The sequence below is a fragment of the Euprymna scolopes genome, chromosome 41 (genome assembly GCF_053919585.1).
Source record: "Euprymna scolopes isolate OS-2025 chromosome 41, ASM5391958v1, whole genome shotgun sequence".
Lineage (NCBI taxonomy): Eukaryota > Metazoa > Mollusca > Cephalopoda > Sepiida > Sepiolidae > Euprymna > Euprymna scolopes.
In genome coordinates, this window is record NC_136522.1 from 60,975,306 (window position 1) to 60,990,457 (window position 15,152).

The window sequence follows — 15,152 nt, forward strand, 5'->3', positions numbered from 1 at the left end:
AACAACCAGTAAAACTAAAACCTATAGATCATCCCCAGACAAGTGCATTTTTACGTTTGAGAAAATATTTGCATACTTAACAAAAATCAGGAATAAATAAGAACTCTATTACTAAATGTTCAGAGATTTATGATGAATTGAAATCAAGTATGGAATCAGGAAAAATATTGGAATCGTCCCATCACAAGTACATACCCTTGGTTTTATTACAATTCAATATTTCAAGTTTCGAATTTTGCTGCAATAATGAAGAAGAACCCTAATAACAGAGTGCTTATCTCCCCCTTACATCAAAGTACAAACTGCTTATCTCCCCTTACATCAAAGTACAAACTGCTTATCTCCCTTTACATCAAAGTACAGAGGCCACTCAGAGTAAAGGGAACTCATATACAGTAAACCCATCAAATTGGATCTACCAGATAGTCACATATGCATATATTAAACACCAGAAATTACAAGTAGAACCTTTAAAACTCTTGATTTAAAAAAAAAAAAATTTCTTAATCTTCGATTTAGAATTAAAAGATGAAATTCTCAGATATTCCAAGAACGAGATTCAGATGGCTTCTGATTTTATGATTTATCAACTTTTTATGGCAGTATTCACATACCATCTTGGTTAAAAAAAAATGGCTGGTGTAGGAGGAGGGGATGGCGAAAAAAAAAAAAAAAAAAAGAAAGAAATATGTCAGTGTTTGCAATATTCATATAAAAAAAAAAAAATATATATATATATATATATGGAGTGGGAGTATAAGAAATGTAATTTTTTTTCCATTTTTTAATTTTTTTTTTAATGACATTCTTTTGGTAGCTTTCTTTAAAAAAAAGAAAAAAAAAAAAAGAAAAAAAAAAAAAAGATATTCTCGAAATATTGAAGACTTCCGCCATCCCAGTTATTTCAAATATATTTATTGATTTACATTTGTGATTGTTTTGGGAAATAAGTATATATATGAAGATGATGATATTATTATTATCATTATAATAATAATAATAATAATAATTATATTAATAATAATACCTACAGGACCTTTGTTCATACATCACATCACTTCATCACCCTGTTTTCTGCATTGCTATAGCCTTCTAATACTCTTACATATTTATTTACCAGCAATGCTTCAAGAAAACTACCTTTCCCTTTTATATAGGTGTGTGTGTATATGAGTAAGCCTGTTGATTTCTCTTGTGCATGAAACAAACTTTTCTGTGCAGTTTACATGCGATAAGTATATTTTTACATACTTTATATATCACTTTGTTTCATTTTCCTTCTGTTAAAGTTCTCAGAAATGAAGCCACCCCACTTCCTAGGGGCTGAACTCCATACGAGATACATAGATATTCGAATGTTCCATCTTTTAGATGTCCTTTATCTCTCAAACACCGAGTTAATAAAGTTGAGAGCACAATTTACCTCTCCCTCAACTGACCATTTTTTTTTTTTTTTTGTCTCACCAGATTCCAGGACAACAATTCATCTAATCTGGTTGAGTACCTTGCTTAGTGTTATTACTTGGGATACCATCACTTGGAGAAGATGCACCGTTCCTCATAAAAGCTAGTGTAAGTTAGCCATACTATGAATGTATGATATAAGGTGTTAAAAAAATTTTTTTTTGATCATCTATCTATATGTCTATAAAAGCGACAATATGTGTGTGTGAGGATAACTCAACCTATATACTCAAAAATTTTTTGATCTACAGACTTGAAAATTGGTATATAGGGCATTCAGATACGTGGAAAACATTTTAATCGGTTTTCATTCAGGGATACATTATTTGAGCTGCAAATACCATGTGATTTTGAATATTTGGTCAGGATTTATTTGTAACTAGCATGTATACCTGCCGTTGCCTGGGTGGACATGGAGTTCAGTTTGGACACAGCTGCTATACTAAGGATATTGAGCCCCCCTCCTAAAAAAAACAAAAAAAAACAGAATGGAAGCCCCCCCCCCCCACAAGATATTTCGGCAGCCTGTGTGCTGGACCCCCTCCCCCCACAAAAAAAAAATCAATAAATGCATGAAAACAACTCAATCAAAATAGTAGTGAGTGCCCATGCGACTGCCAAAAAAAAAAAAAAAATTAGCCACGGTAGGCAGGCTTGAACCTTAAACACGAAAGATGGGAAAAATGTTTCTAGCAAACTCATGTGCCCACCGGACCACGACAACTTATGATGTCATGACCCTGCAAAATAACGTTTTTAAACATGCTTTCAGTTTCGTATGCGCTCAGGACTTGTGAAAATGGTGTCGCGAAAAGTACCCCCCCCCCCCCCGACGGAATCTTTTTTTTTTAAATTTTTTTCCTAATTTTCAGATATTATATGTGTCCAAGGGATCACTCTTTCAGGTGATACTGGTTTCGACCCGGTTCGATGCGGTTGACGAAAGTTTTTAGCAAACATAAAAACACATGCACAAACACACAAACAAACCGATGTTTGAGATTTATATAATAAAAGAAAGTATCCTCATATTAGGTTGTCCTAACAAAACACTGCACAGATAGACCTTAGACACTCGAAGATAGTGTCTAGTAAGCATTCAAGTTCTCGTGTGTGTGTGTATGCGTTTAAGTAACGCTACACAAATATAGTCACATGACCATTTCCCTATGAACTGAACCTGCTACCTGAACCGATCTACATCAATTAAGCAAAGAACTCGTCAATTCTGTGAATGCGGCCATACCAGATGCATATATATCCATATTTAATCTTCTGGAGTTGTTCTGATTTAAGTCTCTAAGACTCACTCCACACATCTATCATATTTTCATGTCAGTTCCTAAATACTCACTGTTAATGAGAAATTTTAAATGATAAAAAAGAAAAAAAAAAAACAAATCAAGGAAATCATTATTTTCCATTCAAATTGATCTATTTAAAAAAAAAAAAAAAAAAAAATAACAATGGATAAATTGATACAGCTGTACATAAACAAACAAGTCTATCATGCAGGAAGAATCAAAGTTTTTTTTTGTTTTTTTTTTAACGACTGGTTTTACAAATATAAAAGAAACAAACAAGCTGTTTCTACTACATCATGTTGCTCGGCAATATTTTTAGTTGTAATTTGTTTTGATTTTTTTTTTTTTTCTCATTTATGTGAATTTTTTTTTTTTTTTTTTTTTTTTTAAATATTTTTTTGGTCCCAGTCAAAAGAAAGTAATTCTATATGGACCAACACAGAGTTATACCCCCTTTTTTAAGATAAAAAAAATATTGGAAAATAATTAAGACATGGACAAAGTTATTTTCTGGAAAGAAATATATTTTATTTTTCTCAAACTGCAAGGATCTATAAAAAAAACTAAAAAAAAAACTGACAAACCGGAATAAAATAATGAATAAGCGGAATCAAAACAAGATGGCGACTGAATTTGACCTGATGTTGTGTGTTTTACTTACATAAAGTTGACATTTTCCAAGCATGCGTTTCTCAATTTTAGATGCATAATACTAACTGTAAGTTTAATCGAAATGATTTCTCGTTTAGTAATATTTAACAAACGCAACATAAAATTACTTTAAATATTTTAACATTTTTTTTTTCTTGCGTTCATCTATGCCTACAGATTTTATACATTACTGTGGATTGAAATATCAATCTTTGACATGGGCAACTAGGCTAGGAGAACGTAAACTTAGTTGTGGCAATTTTAGGGGCTCCTATTCAGACCCCTTGAAAAACGGAATTACTTGATTAGATAACTAAAGATTTCCCCATCTTTTGATTGAACGGATGCCATAAGACTGAAGATGAGAACAGTAGTCCGATGAATCCAAATAATATGAATAACCAATCCTCATCTCAAAAAACAAGAAACAAATTTTTTGTAGTTTTTTCCCCAATAAACAGTTTCTCAAAGGGAAAAAATTAAAAGTCATTGTTATACGATTATATTAAAATGTAGGACTTGAAAAATATAGAGTAAATTGTAGTATTGTGGGGACTAATTGCTAGTTATCACTAACTGTGCATCAAACGAATACCATAATACCTAGTTCTCTGCACCTTATAACAAATGTCTATATGGAATATCAAGTATTTTTGTGTTTTTTTTTAGTGGAAAGAAATGAATGAAAATGGTCATTATATGAAAATGCATGACTTAAAAATAAATAAGATAATACAGGGTGACCTAAAAAAAAAAAAAAAAAAAAAAAAACGGGCCCCAACTCTAATTAGGCCCCGTTTCTTTGTGTTTTGTCCGAATGAAATGAAACTTTGGTCATAACTAGTTTGTTATATTCAAAACATCACATCAAAACACGAGGGTCTTTGGCCTTTTTTTTTCCGTTCTACAGCATATGTTCTAGATGGCTTCCTTTTAGCTTTTGTTTTTTTTGGGGGATCATCCTGTATGTATATATATGTGTGTGTGTGTGTGTGTGTGTGAAAGAATAAATAGATAAAATGTGTGTGCATGTGTGTCTACGTGAAGGAATTAAGACAGCTCAATTTTTTTTTTTATGGAAATCGCTCCAGACAAAGCATGAAGCCATTTGATGTAAGAAGCTAAACAATACTACTTCAAGGCAAAAAAAAAAAAAAAAAAAATCAAGTAGTGGACTAAGGGAAAAAACAAAGTATACCAAAATGTGAAAAATGAGACTTGTACAGGATTCAAACCTGTGTCCTAGACACTGCTTCATGTGGACAAATTATTTTAACACTAGACTTATCATCCCGCTAAAAAAGAGGCAAAAGTTATAGCTCATTGACTTGGAATGAGTGCTTTATGCCAAATTGGTGGTTAATTATGGTTAAATTTGTGCTCATTTTTTGCATTAAATTCTAATCCCTACTGATCCCTAACTGTGCACTGAATGGATACCATAATACTTAGTTTTCTGTATTTTGTCATACAGGTCCATGCAAAATTTCAGCTAGTTCTGCCCAGTAGTTTTTGAGAAAAAGTCAAAATTAAATATTAATCCTTATTAATCCCTAACTGTGCACCAAACACATACCATAATACTTAGTTTGTTGCGCCTTATAACAAATGTCTACATAGAATTAAGTATTTTCATATTTTTTTTCAATGAAAAGAAATAAGTGGTCAATATAGGAAAAACAAACAAAAAACAAACAAAAAACAAACTTTTGTTTTTACAAAATTAAGTTTTCATAATAAATCTAAATATTTATTAAAAGTTATCTCTTAGCAGTCATTATTAGAATGTGCGGGACTTATTTTTGAAAACAAACTTTTTTAAAAACTCCTACAAAAATGAAAGCAAAATTGTTTGCCAAACTTAAAACTTACATATTTTAAGAATTTGAATTGCCTCCCCTTATTCCGAGTAGAATCTTTCAAAAATAAAAAAAAAAAAAAAAAATCTCTAAACCTAAAATACACAAGCGCAAAATATTTCAGCCTACAATTTTTGAGACGAGGAATGATTGTACGTATTATTTGAATTCTTTGGACTATTCTCTGTACTAGTGCACTTATTGATCCGTGCTGAAATAACATCATTTAGAAAGCTATTCTTAACATGGGGAGGGGAGGGTGTTTTGTAACTATTTTGTACTTTTACCTAACAATTTAATAAAAAATAAAAGGGGTGTAATAGTGCACTTAGTGATCTGTGCTAAAATAATAACATTTAGAAAGCCATTCTTAACATGGGGAGAGTGTTTTGTACCTATTGTGTACTTTAACCTTACAATTTCATAAAAATATATAAAATTTTAATTAACCTTGAAAAAACTATTTAAAATATAGTGCAGATCAATAAGTGCACTAGAACCTTGTTCTCATCGTGAATGTTATGTACACAACGGTTCGAGCGATGTAATGTTTTGTTGTTTCATAAAAATATTTGAAACTAGAAGATGTACTAGCCATTGACCGGTATTTAAACATAGCATTAAATTCCTTAAAAAAAAAAAAAAAAAAAAAAAGAGAAACCAGAAAGAAACTGAGAAACGTGCATGCAAGTATGTTTTTTTTTCTAAACAGTTCACTTCTTGTAAGTAAAAAAAAAATAACATTCGAGCGGAGATCAAAACCAAAACCTAAAGACAGTGAGTCAAGTACGATAACCATCAGGCCAGCTTGATATGATCTTTAAAAAATGTTTTCAAACTTACTTATTCTTAACATTATGTGAACGATTCGCGCATGTGCAGTCATGAAACAGTTAATAAATAAGTAAAAATCCGATGCTTCCCCCCCCCTCCCAAGTACCAATCTTTCAATTTTGACCCCTCTTTTTTCCGGATGGAAACTGATTAAAAAGTTTTCCACATGTCTAAATACCCTATATACCAGATTTCCAGCCTGAGGATCAAAAATTCGTTGAGTATATAGGTTAAGAAGTATCCTCAAACACAAACACATTCTCACTTTTATAGATATATTGGCATTGCCCGAGTGTTTGGAGGTGTATGTCGAGCAAAAAAAAAAAAAAAAATGGTAGTAGGAAGGCAGGCTCGAACCCGTACTGCAAAGGAGGAAAAGAATGGGGAAAAAAACCTGACATCTTTGCTGTTACGACCACCGCCAAACCGGAAGTGACGTAGGTTTAAATTAAGGCTAGACAATCGAAAGGAGAGTATGACTTTCAAAAATATCGGCGAAAAAAGCGACCCTCTCCTGTAGAAAAGTGCCCAGTTGAAGGTGAAGATATTAATGTTTTTAGCCAATTTTTCAATATTTGTCGTCTGAAAGGTCGAACTTCAAAACGATACTGATCTTGTAAAAATCCGTCGCCTCTGTCGAAAGTTTTAGGCAGACATGCAAACATACATTTATATATTGGTAACTAAAAATTTTCGACCCAAACCGATTAAAAAGCTTGTCCTATCTCTGAATACCTTTTATGCAAAATTTCAAATGTTTAGACCAGAAATTGCCGAGTAATTTGGTAGAGACCGCAGAGGTCAAATTCTTTTTTTTAACTTTGATCCCTATTATGAGCCCTTAACATTTATTGCTTTGGGCTCAAATCAAGTTATTAAGTTAGATCCATGTCCAAGGAACCTATATCTAAAATTTCAAGTGTTTATAGCCAAAATTGGCGGAAGAGTTTGGTAGAGTTCTCAAAGGTCAAATCATTGAACTTTGACCCCTTAACAGCGAAATTTCGGGGCGAAAACGGATTACAAAGATTTTTCTAAATCTCCATACGTTGTATATCAAATTTTGAGTCTGTAGACTGAAAATTGACAGAGTTATTGCTTAGAGAAATGTACATAGACAGACACACACACACTTTCACAGATATATAGATAAATTGTAATTATTCACGAGTGAATTTTGAAAATTCAAAATTGAAGCAATATCAATTTTTGGTTTTGTTTTGAATTGAAAACCACAATGAAAAATGAGATGAAAGTAACATCCGTTTTGATGTATCATTTTATCTTTTGGTCCTCAATCAATAGTTTCAGAGAAAACAAATAAAGAATGCAGGAAAGAAAACAGATAAATAAATAAAATTCTGACTTACGACTCCAGCGTTGCTTGTTGGTGCTGATGTGGCTGGGGGAGGTGGTGGTGGTGGCGGCGAAGGTGCAACTGGCTTTGGAGACGGAGCCCTAAGAGGAGCCGGAGGTGTAGGCGAAGAATTTATTTGCAGTCTACTAATGTCTGGAGTACCACCTCTGCAAAAAAAGAATATCGTGGCTTGTTTAAAAGTGCAAAAAGAAAAAAAAAACCAAAAAAAAAACAAACGGCATTGTTCTGACAATTTGTTGTCCAGACAACACGTCCAAATCCAGATGTAATGTTGTGGGGGCAGAGCATGAGTTCTGAACTTGGATCTTCTGCAGACATGATTGGGGTCAAAATAAAAACAAAGAAATGAATAAAGCAAAAACATTCCTTGCCCATAACGTAAGTAGATTGAAAATTATGGCCAAGAAAAGAATGGTATTGTCTAAGAAAGTAACAAATGGGGAATCTGGTCAGTGATTAACCTCAGAGATCACATCGGATGACATAAACAAAGGTTATTTAACATGTACAAGCGGAACAGCGAGATTGACAAGCAGAGAACAGAAAGTGTGGGATCAGCGTATCAGATGTAACTTTTTAGGTAAAAATAAAAACACACAAATGTTGGTTATTTTTGCTTAATGACATATCAACCCTTTTCAGGTTATTTAATGTCGAATCCAGTAATTTTGGGAAATGGTTTTGTTTCAAGTTGTTTATTTTTTTTATTATTATTTTTTTTTTTTTTTTACACAGTGGTCACCACTTATCAAGGCCTGGAAGCCACTCAGGGATAAGGGTTATTGCGAGTACATTACGTTAGTGTGGAGATTTGATGAAGTGTTTACTTAAGGGGGCGGTTCATTAGGAATTTCTTAACGTTGGACTTGAAGACATCCAAGTTGTAGTCAGGTGGGAAGCAGGCAGACGGAACAGAGTTCCACAGGCGTGCAGTTCTAAGAAAGAAGCTTTGTTCATGGAATCCACGTTTTGATTTAGGCACAGATAAAGAGTAGGGGAAATTTTTCACAGTGGATTCAGCTAGACGGGTGTTTTTCGTGAAAGATTGGCGAGGGGGGACCAGAGATTGGAGTTCAGACGAGCACCTTCCATGGAAATAACGATAAAACAAGGATAGGCTCGCAACGTCTCTTCTGTGGGAGAGAGGTTGCAGGTAGAGAAAAGGGCATTATACGTTCAAATATTTATTCATGGTGTTTGGTTTGGTTGTTTTGTAGAAGAATAAGGTTTTTGTTTTTGACTTTGCAGAACATGATTCAGTTTTTCAAAGGGAAAAGAAAAAAAAAAAACTAACATTAATGTTTGGTGCATTTTCTTGGTCAGGATTTGTTGGTTGTTTTTGTTTTACGGCATACCAACCTTTTTTCAGGTTATTTAATGCCGAATCTAGTTATTTTGAGGAACAATTTTTACTGGAGTATATATATTTTTTTTAAAGTCAGATTCTATTTAACCCATAGTTGGGACCCTAACAGGTACTATCACTCTGGGTCAGAGTGGACGTGGGAGCAATCGCAATTAAAGGGTGGCTCCACACTCCCCAAGGCCCGCAAGGTGGAGCCTCACCATCGGATATAGTTTTAGGTCATATCCAGGACCTCTTGGTTAGGAAGCCAGTATCTTCAGACAACCTGATCGTATAACACCAGATGCCTTAACTCCAAGCCAAAGTGAACCTGGGGTAATGATAACTGAGAGGCAACTCTACATTCTTTACAGACCCCAAAGGTGGCCTCACCATTGAATGTCTGTTATGGTCATGCATGGGACTCAAAGAAATGAACAAAGCAAAAACATTCCTTGTCCAAAACGTCAATAGATAAAAAATAATGACCAAGGAAAAAAATAGTTTTGCATGAGAAAATGGTGAGTAGGGAATCTGATTAGTGATTGATTCCAAAAGTCATGTAGGATGACGTAAACTAAAGTTACTTAACACGTGTACGGTTGATGCTGGGCAGAACAGTTCGACAGCGAGATTGGTAAGCAGAGAAAAAGGGAGTTGGGTGTTGGTGTGTCATTTTGCCATAAATAAATTTAACATTATATCGAATATATTACATATATCGTTAGTCAACATTCCGAAACCAAAAGATCTATTTAGTTTTCACTCAATATTTTTTTTATTCATATTTTTTTATGAAGTATGTCTTACATGTGTTTGGTTGAATAGCAGAAGCCCACTAAACAACTCATCAGAGACAAAATTATATTTTTCAGAAAATAGTTGCAAAGTGTCTTTGTTTCCTTGGAATGAAAAAGGATTTAGTAAGAAAAAAAAAAGATGTTGATAAAATGAAATGGAGATATTTAAAGTTCACAGAAACATAAGTATGATAAACACTTTTGTAGTGTTTATACGCATCGATCCTAAATAAAGACTATTGAACTCAACCCACATGTGTGGAATCAATCATGCCTGACGAATCCTATAAGTGGATGAAACGCAGAATATTCAGTGTAGCTTAATCGCCATATATATTTTATAAATTACTAACTAGCTCTACCTATGTATTGAGCACTTTTGTAGTAAATACTTAAAGTTTACGCATAAATCTATACTTTCGTATATTAAATTTATGTGAGTAAATGAAGTAGTTATATATATATATATATCTTATTAATATATTTTAGCCAAAAATTTAATATATTCAAATATACCAAAAATTGAATAAAAATTTAAGACTCGACTATTAAGTTTCATGATTATCAGTTTCTGTAATCGAGCATTCACATACATTTCACAAAAACAAGATAAAAATTAAAGCATCATTTTTCATGATCGTTACAATTGTTTCAGACAATTTCAAACTGTTATTTAAAAATATTCCAGAATGGCCTCTCTTCAGACGGTTAAAAAACGTTGATTATAAGGATTTAGTAAGAAAAAAGAAAAAAAAATGTTGATAAAATGAAATGAAGATATTTAAAGTTCGCAGAAACATAAGTATAAAAAACACTTATTGTAGTGTTTATATGCATCCATCCCAAATATAAAGGCTATTGAACTCCACCTACATGTGTGGAATCGGTCATATATATATATATATATATATATATATATGTCTGTTTATTATACAAATATTATTGGTTATATATGTGCATACATGTTTCAGTGGAATCCCAATTCAAGGATAATACCTCATCAAACAAAAAATAATTCTTTTTTGGTCTGATGAAGTGTTAGCTTTGAATTGTAATTCCACTGAAACATGTATGCACATATGTACCTATTTACAATGGCTCCCCACAGGACAGAGTTAGACACCAGGGTCGTTTTTTAACGTGGAGAAAAGGTACAAAAATAAAAATTGTCTCAGTCGGGAAGGATTTCTCCTCCACCGAAAGAGAACAAGAAATGGAAGTGTAGCACCTGAAGAACAGATACTACACTTTGATCTTGGCCAATTATGTAACCAACATTGTTTGTATAATAAACATACTATATACCAGCTGTCCTGCATTGAGCACTCTTTATTAATCACGTGAGTTTCATTGGGTTTACATCTAGGAAACAAATCGATACAACCATTATACACACACTAATATATATATATATATATATATATATATAAAGAATAATGAAGAAAATTCAAATTAACCTCCATTGTGTGTGTGTGTGTGTGTGTGTTTTAACATTCGACAATGCAATAAATAATCTAGTTAATTTTCTTTGTTAATACTTTAGTTAGAATATTGAGCATCCTTTTTAAGATAGAATTCATTTAATATTCATTTTTGTAAACGCTTTTATTCTATTATATATGTAACTACTTCATTTACTCACATATATTAATATACAAAAGTATAGATTTATGCGTAAACTTGAAGTATTTACTTCAACAGTGCTCAATACGTAGGTAGAGTTAGTAAGTTATAAAATATCTATGGCGATTAGGCTACACTGAATATTCCACGTTTCATCCACTTTAGGATTCTTCAGGCTTATCATCCTAGAGTGGATGAAACGCAGAATATTTAGTGTAGCTTAATTGCCATATATATTTTATAACTTTATATATATATATATATAAAGTGTTGGGACGATTAATCGGAATTGGAAAAAAACCGGAGCTTTTTGGGGTATCAGAATTGAAAAAAGTTGAGCCTATTTTCCGATACCAAAACCGATTCCTTTAATTATCTTTTTTATTTGATTTTGGTTTAAGAAACATCTTCCACTGTTTGTAGTAATAAAATAATAAATATTGATTGATTCAAACTTCCAATAAAACTAAAATCTCTTGATCACTCTGTCACAAGTGTGTTTTTACGTTTGAGAAAATACATGCACATTTAAAATGTGTTTTTACGGTAATCGAGACAAAATAACGATTTTATAGTAAAATATTTAGAGATTTATAAAGAGTCGGAATCGGTAATTGTATCGGAATTGGGAAAAAGTATTGGAATCGTCCCATCACTAATATATATATATATATACACACACACACACACACAAAGTTAGTGGGAGAGAACCCCACCAGAGTGCTCGATTATTAAGAATTTTCGAAAATAGGAGTATAATATTTATTTATATATGCGTTACTGACGATCACAACAACATCGACACTGTTAGTTTCAAGTTTCCAATCCTCAGCCTCTCCGAAGAAACTCCACCATATGTGACTAAATATTGATCCTCTTTGTCTGGATTTGAAACCGATGGTATCGATGTTGTTCTGATCTTCAGTGACACACACAATATATATATATATAAGAAATGGTCTGAATTCAGATAACGAGAAAAAGTAATTAAATATGCTTCTCTGCTAGTAAAGAAATATTTAACGAATAAACAGCCATATTATTTTAATTTCATGCATTGAACATTTTCATTTTTTGTTTTTAATTACATGCAAATAATTAGAAAATGTAACAGACAAAGTAAAACATTAGAAAAAGTGTTTAAATTTTTAAGCAGAACTTTGAAATTGGCAAAGCCAAATATTTTTAAACAAAAAATGCGGTTTGAAATTAACTTTGTTTGAGATTAATAAGAAAAAAATAAATAAATAAGATAAAAATTTTTTTTTCTTTAATCCAATATAAAATAATCTTACATAGGATTTTTATTGGTTGGAAAATATTTCAAGTTCACACGTTACTGTAAAAACCGACTTGAATAAAGCAGAGGAGGAACAAGGGTAGCAGTTAACAACGCTATTTACTTGTTAGTATTTGTTCGACTCGCATCTCCATGTAAAGATCCAATGCCAGACCACCATAAAGACGTGACAAGGAAAGAAAAGGAAAGAGTAAGCTGAATAATCACCTTGACACACCGGTTCCCACTGGATCAGCCGTTGAACTTGGTCAGTACTGAATGAGTGACCATTTGGGAATTCAAAGTGCTGTATTTGCTCTCAAGTTTTAATCTATCGCACCTCTCCCTCTATAAATCTGGCTCCTATCATAGTAGCCCCTTACATATCAGTAGTAATATGCCTGCGAACGAGTATACTAGATATTAAGGCACTTGTGCGTGCATTTTAGGTCAGAAGAACATTTTTGTTTTCATTTTTGAAGAATTCCACTCTGAACAAAGGGGAGACAATTCAAAGAACCGTTAGAGCTTTGCACAACTTTTCAGTAAAGAAAAAACAAAACAAAACAAAAAAAAAACTAACAAAATAACGTAAATTAAAACATCATCTGGACATTTATCAAATTAAAATAACATTTTAGTTTTTTTTTTTATAAAAAAATTGGAATTTTGAAATAAATTACAACAGGTATTTATTTGTATTTTTTCAATGACTTTAAAAAAAATTAAAAAATTAAAAAAAAAAAAATTCAACTTTTGTAAAAAAAAAAAATAAATAAATCATCAAAGATAATAGTTTTAAACAGTCATTATTGGAGTGCGTGAGACTTTTTAAACAGATTTTTTTTTTAAAGAACTTGAATTGTCTCCCCTTTTTCTAAGTAGATTTCTTCAACAATAAAATCCAAAAGATTGTCTTCTCAACCTAAAAATACAAAAGTGCTAAATATTTGTTTAAAAATCTTTAAATTTTCATCATCCATAAGTGCACCTTCAAAATGGAGACGATATGAATTTTTTTGTTTCGTTTTGAATTGAAAACAACAAGAAGATCAAATCGTAGTTTCTATTATGATGCCCTCAGTCAGTGAATGAGAAGTCTTTCGAGACCGAGACTATTTTTATTTTTGTCCCAATCAAGAGTGACCCTTTTTAGACAAGCAGACTTTCCTCAACATTGTTACACATTAGGGGGCCCTACGTCAGTAGCGATAGAGTTAACTAATGTGAATTTTAGCAAGGGTCACATTTAGTACATGTCAGTTTGACCTGGATCTACAAACAGAATCCCACCAAGTGACGGGTGATGTAGGTACAAAAGGGAGGGGCTAACGTCAAACAATATGCGGATATGGCATAACGCCACGATTTCAAGTGGGAGAAATCAAGACTTTCAAATCAGTCTTTCCAGTGGAAACCATGCAAATGGATACACAAATGAGATCGAAACCGATAATACCTGTGAATGTTACTTCCATGTCTACCGGTCTGCACATGTACACATTTCTTACGCTAGTAAATTTAGAAAGAAATAATTATTTGATTATTTAGTCTCTCTCCTAAGTAAATTATCGTCAATAAAACCTTGCAGAAACTCAAATTTCTCCTTGTATCTTTCCTGCATGAGAAGTTTTATTCATTTTAAGTTAAACAGACGAGGCGATCGATAACCACGGGACCTAATAAAATGACAATGATGAAAAACAGCAATGATAAAAAGAATAAAACTGTTAGGTATCTAGGCTGTATGTACTAGGAAGAGAGAAATAGAGTGTAAGAGAGACGGAGAGAGAGACAGCGTGTGAGAGAGAGAGAGCATGTAAGAGAGAAATGGTGTAAGAGAGAGAGAGGTTGGTTGGGTGGATATTTTATTGTTTTACAGCATATCAACCCTTTTCAGATAACAATACCGAATCCAGTGATTTTGAAGAAAATTTTTTAATAGAATATATTTTTTTCAAATCGGTTTCTATTTAATCCATAGTTGAGACCCTAACAGGTACTACCACTCCGGGTCAGAGTGGACTTGGGAGCAATGGCAACTAAAGGGTTGCTCCACACTTCCCAAAGCCCATGCTGGGGCCTCACCATCGAAAATGGTTTAAGGTCATATCCAGGAGAGAGAGAGAGAGACGTGTAAGTGATTGTAGAGTGAGGAAGAGATGGGCAGGAAGGAGTAGGCAATTCTATACAAGCACTTGTTCTTTAGTGAAAAAAAAAAACGATTTTTTTTCTGCTAAAACAAAGACAAATTGAAATATAAAATAAGATTGAACAGATGTTCGAAACTTTAATTAATAAACAAGGCATAGCATTTTTCCCCAACATACTTGGATAAAAATAAATCAACATTAATTAAAAATGGTAAACATGTAGTTTTCCGACACATGTAATTTTATTGGATAGACGAAAAAAAGTAAATTTCATTTAGTGTTATATATATATATATATATATATATATATATATATATATATATATATATATATATATATATATATATAAATTTTAAATCAATTACAATACCTACTTCACAACATAATTTCTTTTTTGCAACAAATTATTTTTATGTGACTTAAAATACTTTATTTTATGTAACTAAAATATATTTTATTTC

At 32.3% G+C, this 15,152-nt stretch overlaps 1 protein-coding gene across 5 annotated transcripts in view; it reads right to left on the reverse strand.

Annotated features, from left to right (window-relative positions):
* Positions 1 to 15,152, reverse strand: part of LOC145266532 (PDZ and LIM domain protein 7-like) — a 268,765-nt gene that overhangs the window by 122,067 nt on the left and 131,546 nt on the right. For all 5 annotated transcript variants that reach the window (XM_080122293.1, XM_080122292.1, XM_080122296.1 and 2 more), the window contains one exon: positions 7,483 to 7,636. In XM_080122293.1, coding sequence (XP_079978419.1) covers positions 7,483 to 7,636 — 154 coding nt within the window. The remainder of the gene's footprint in view (positions 1 to 7,482; positions 7,637 to 15,152) is intronic.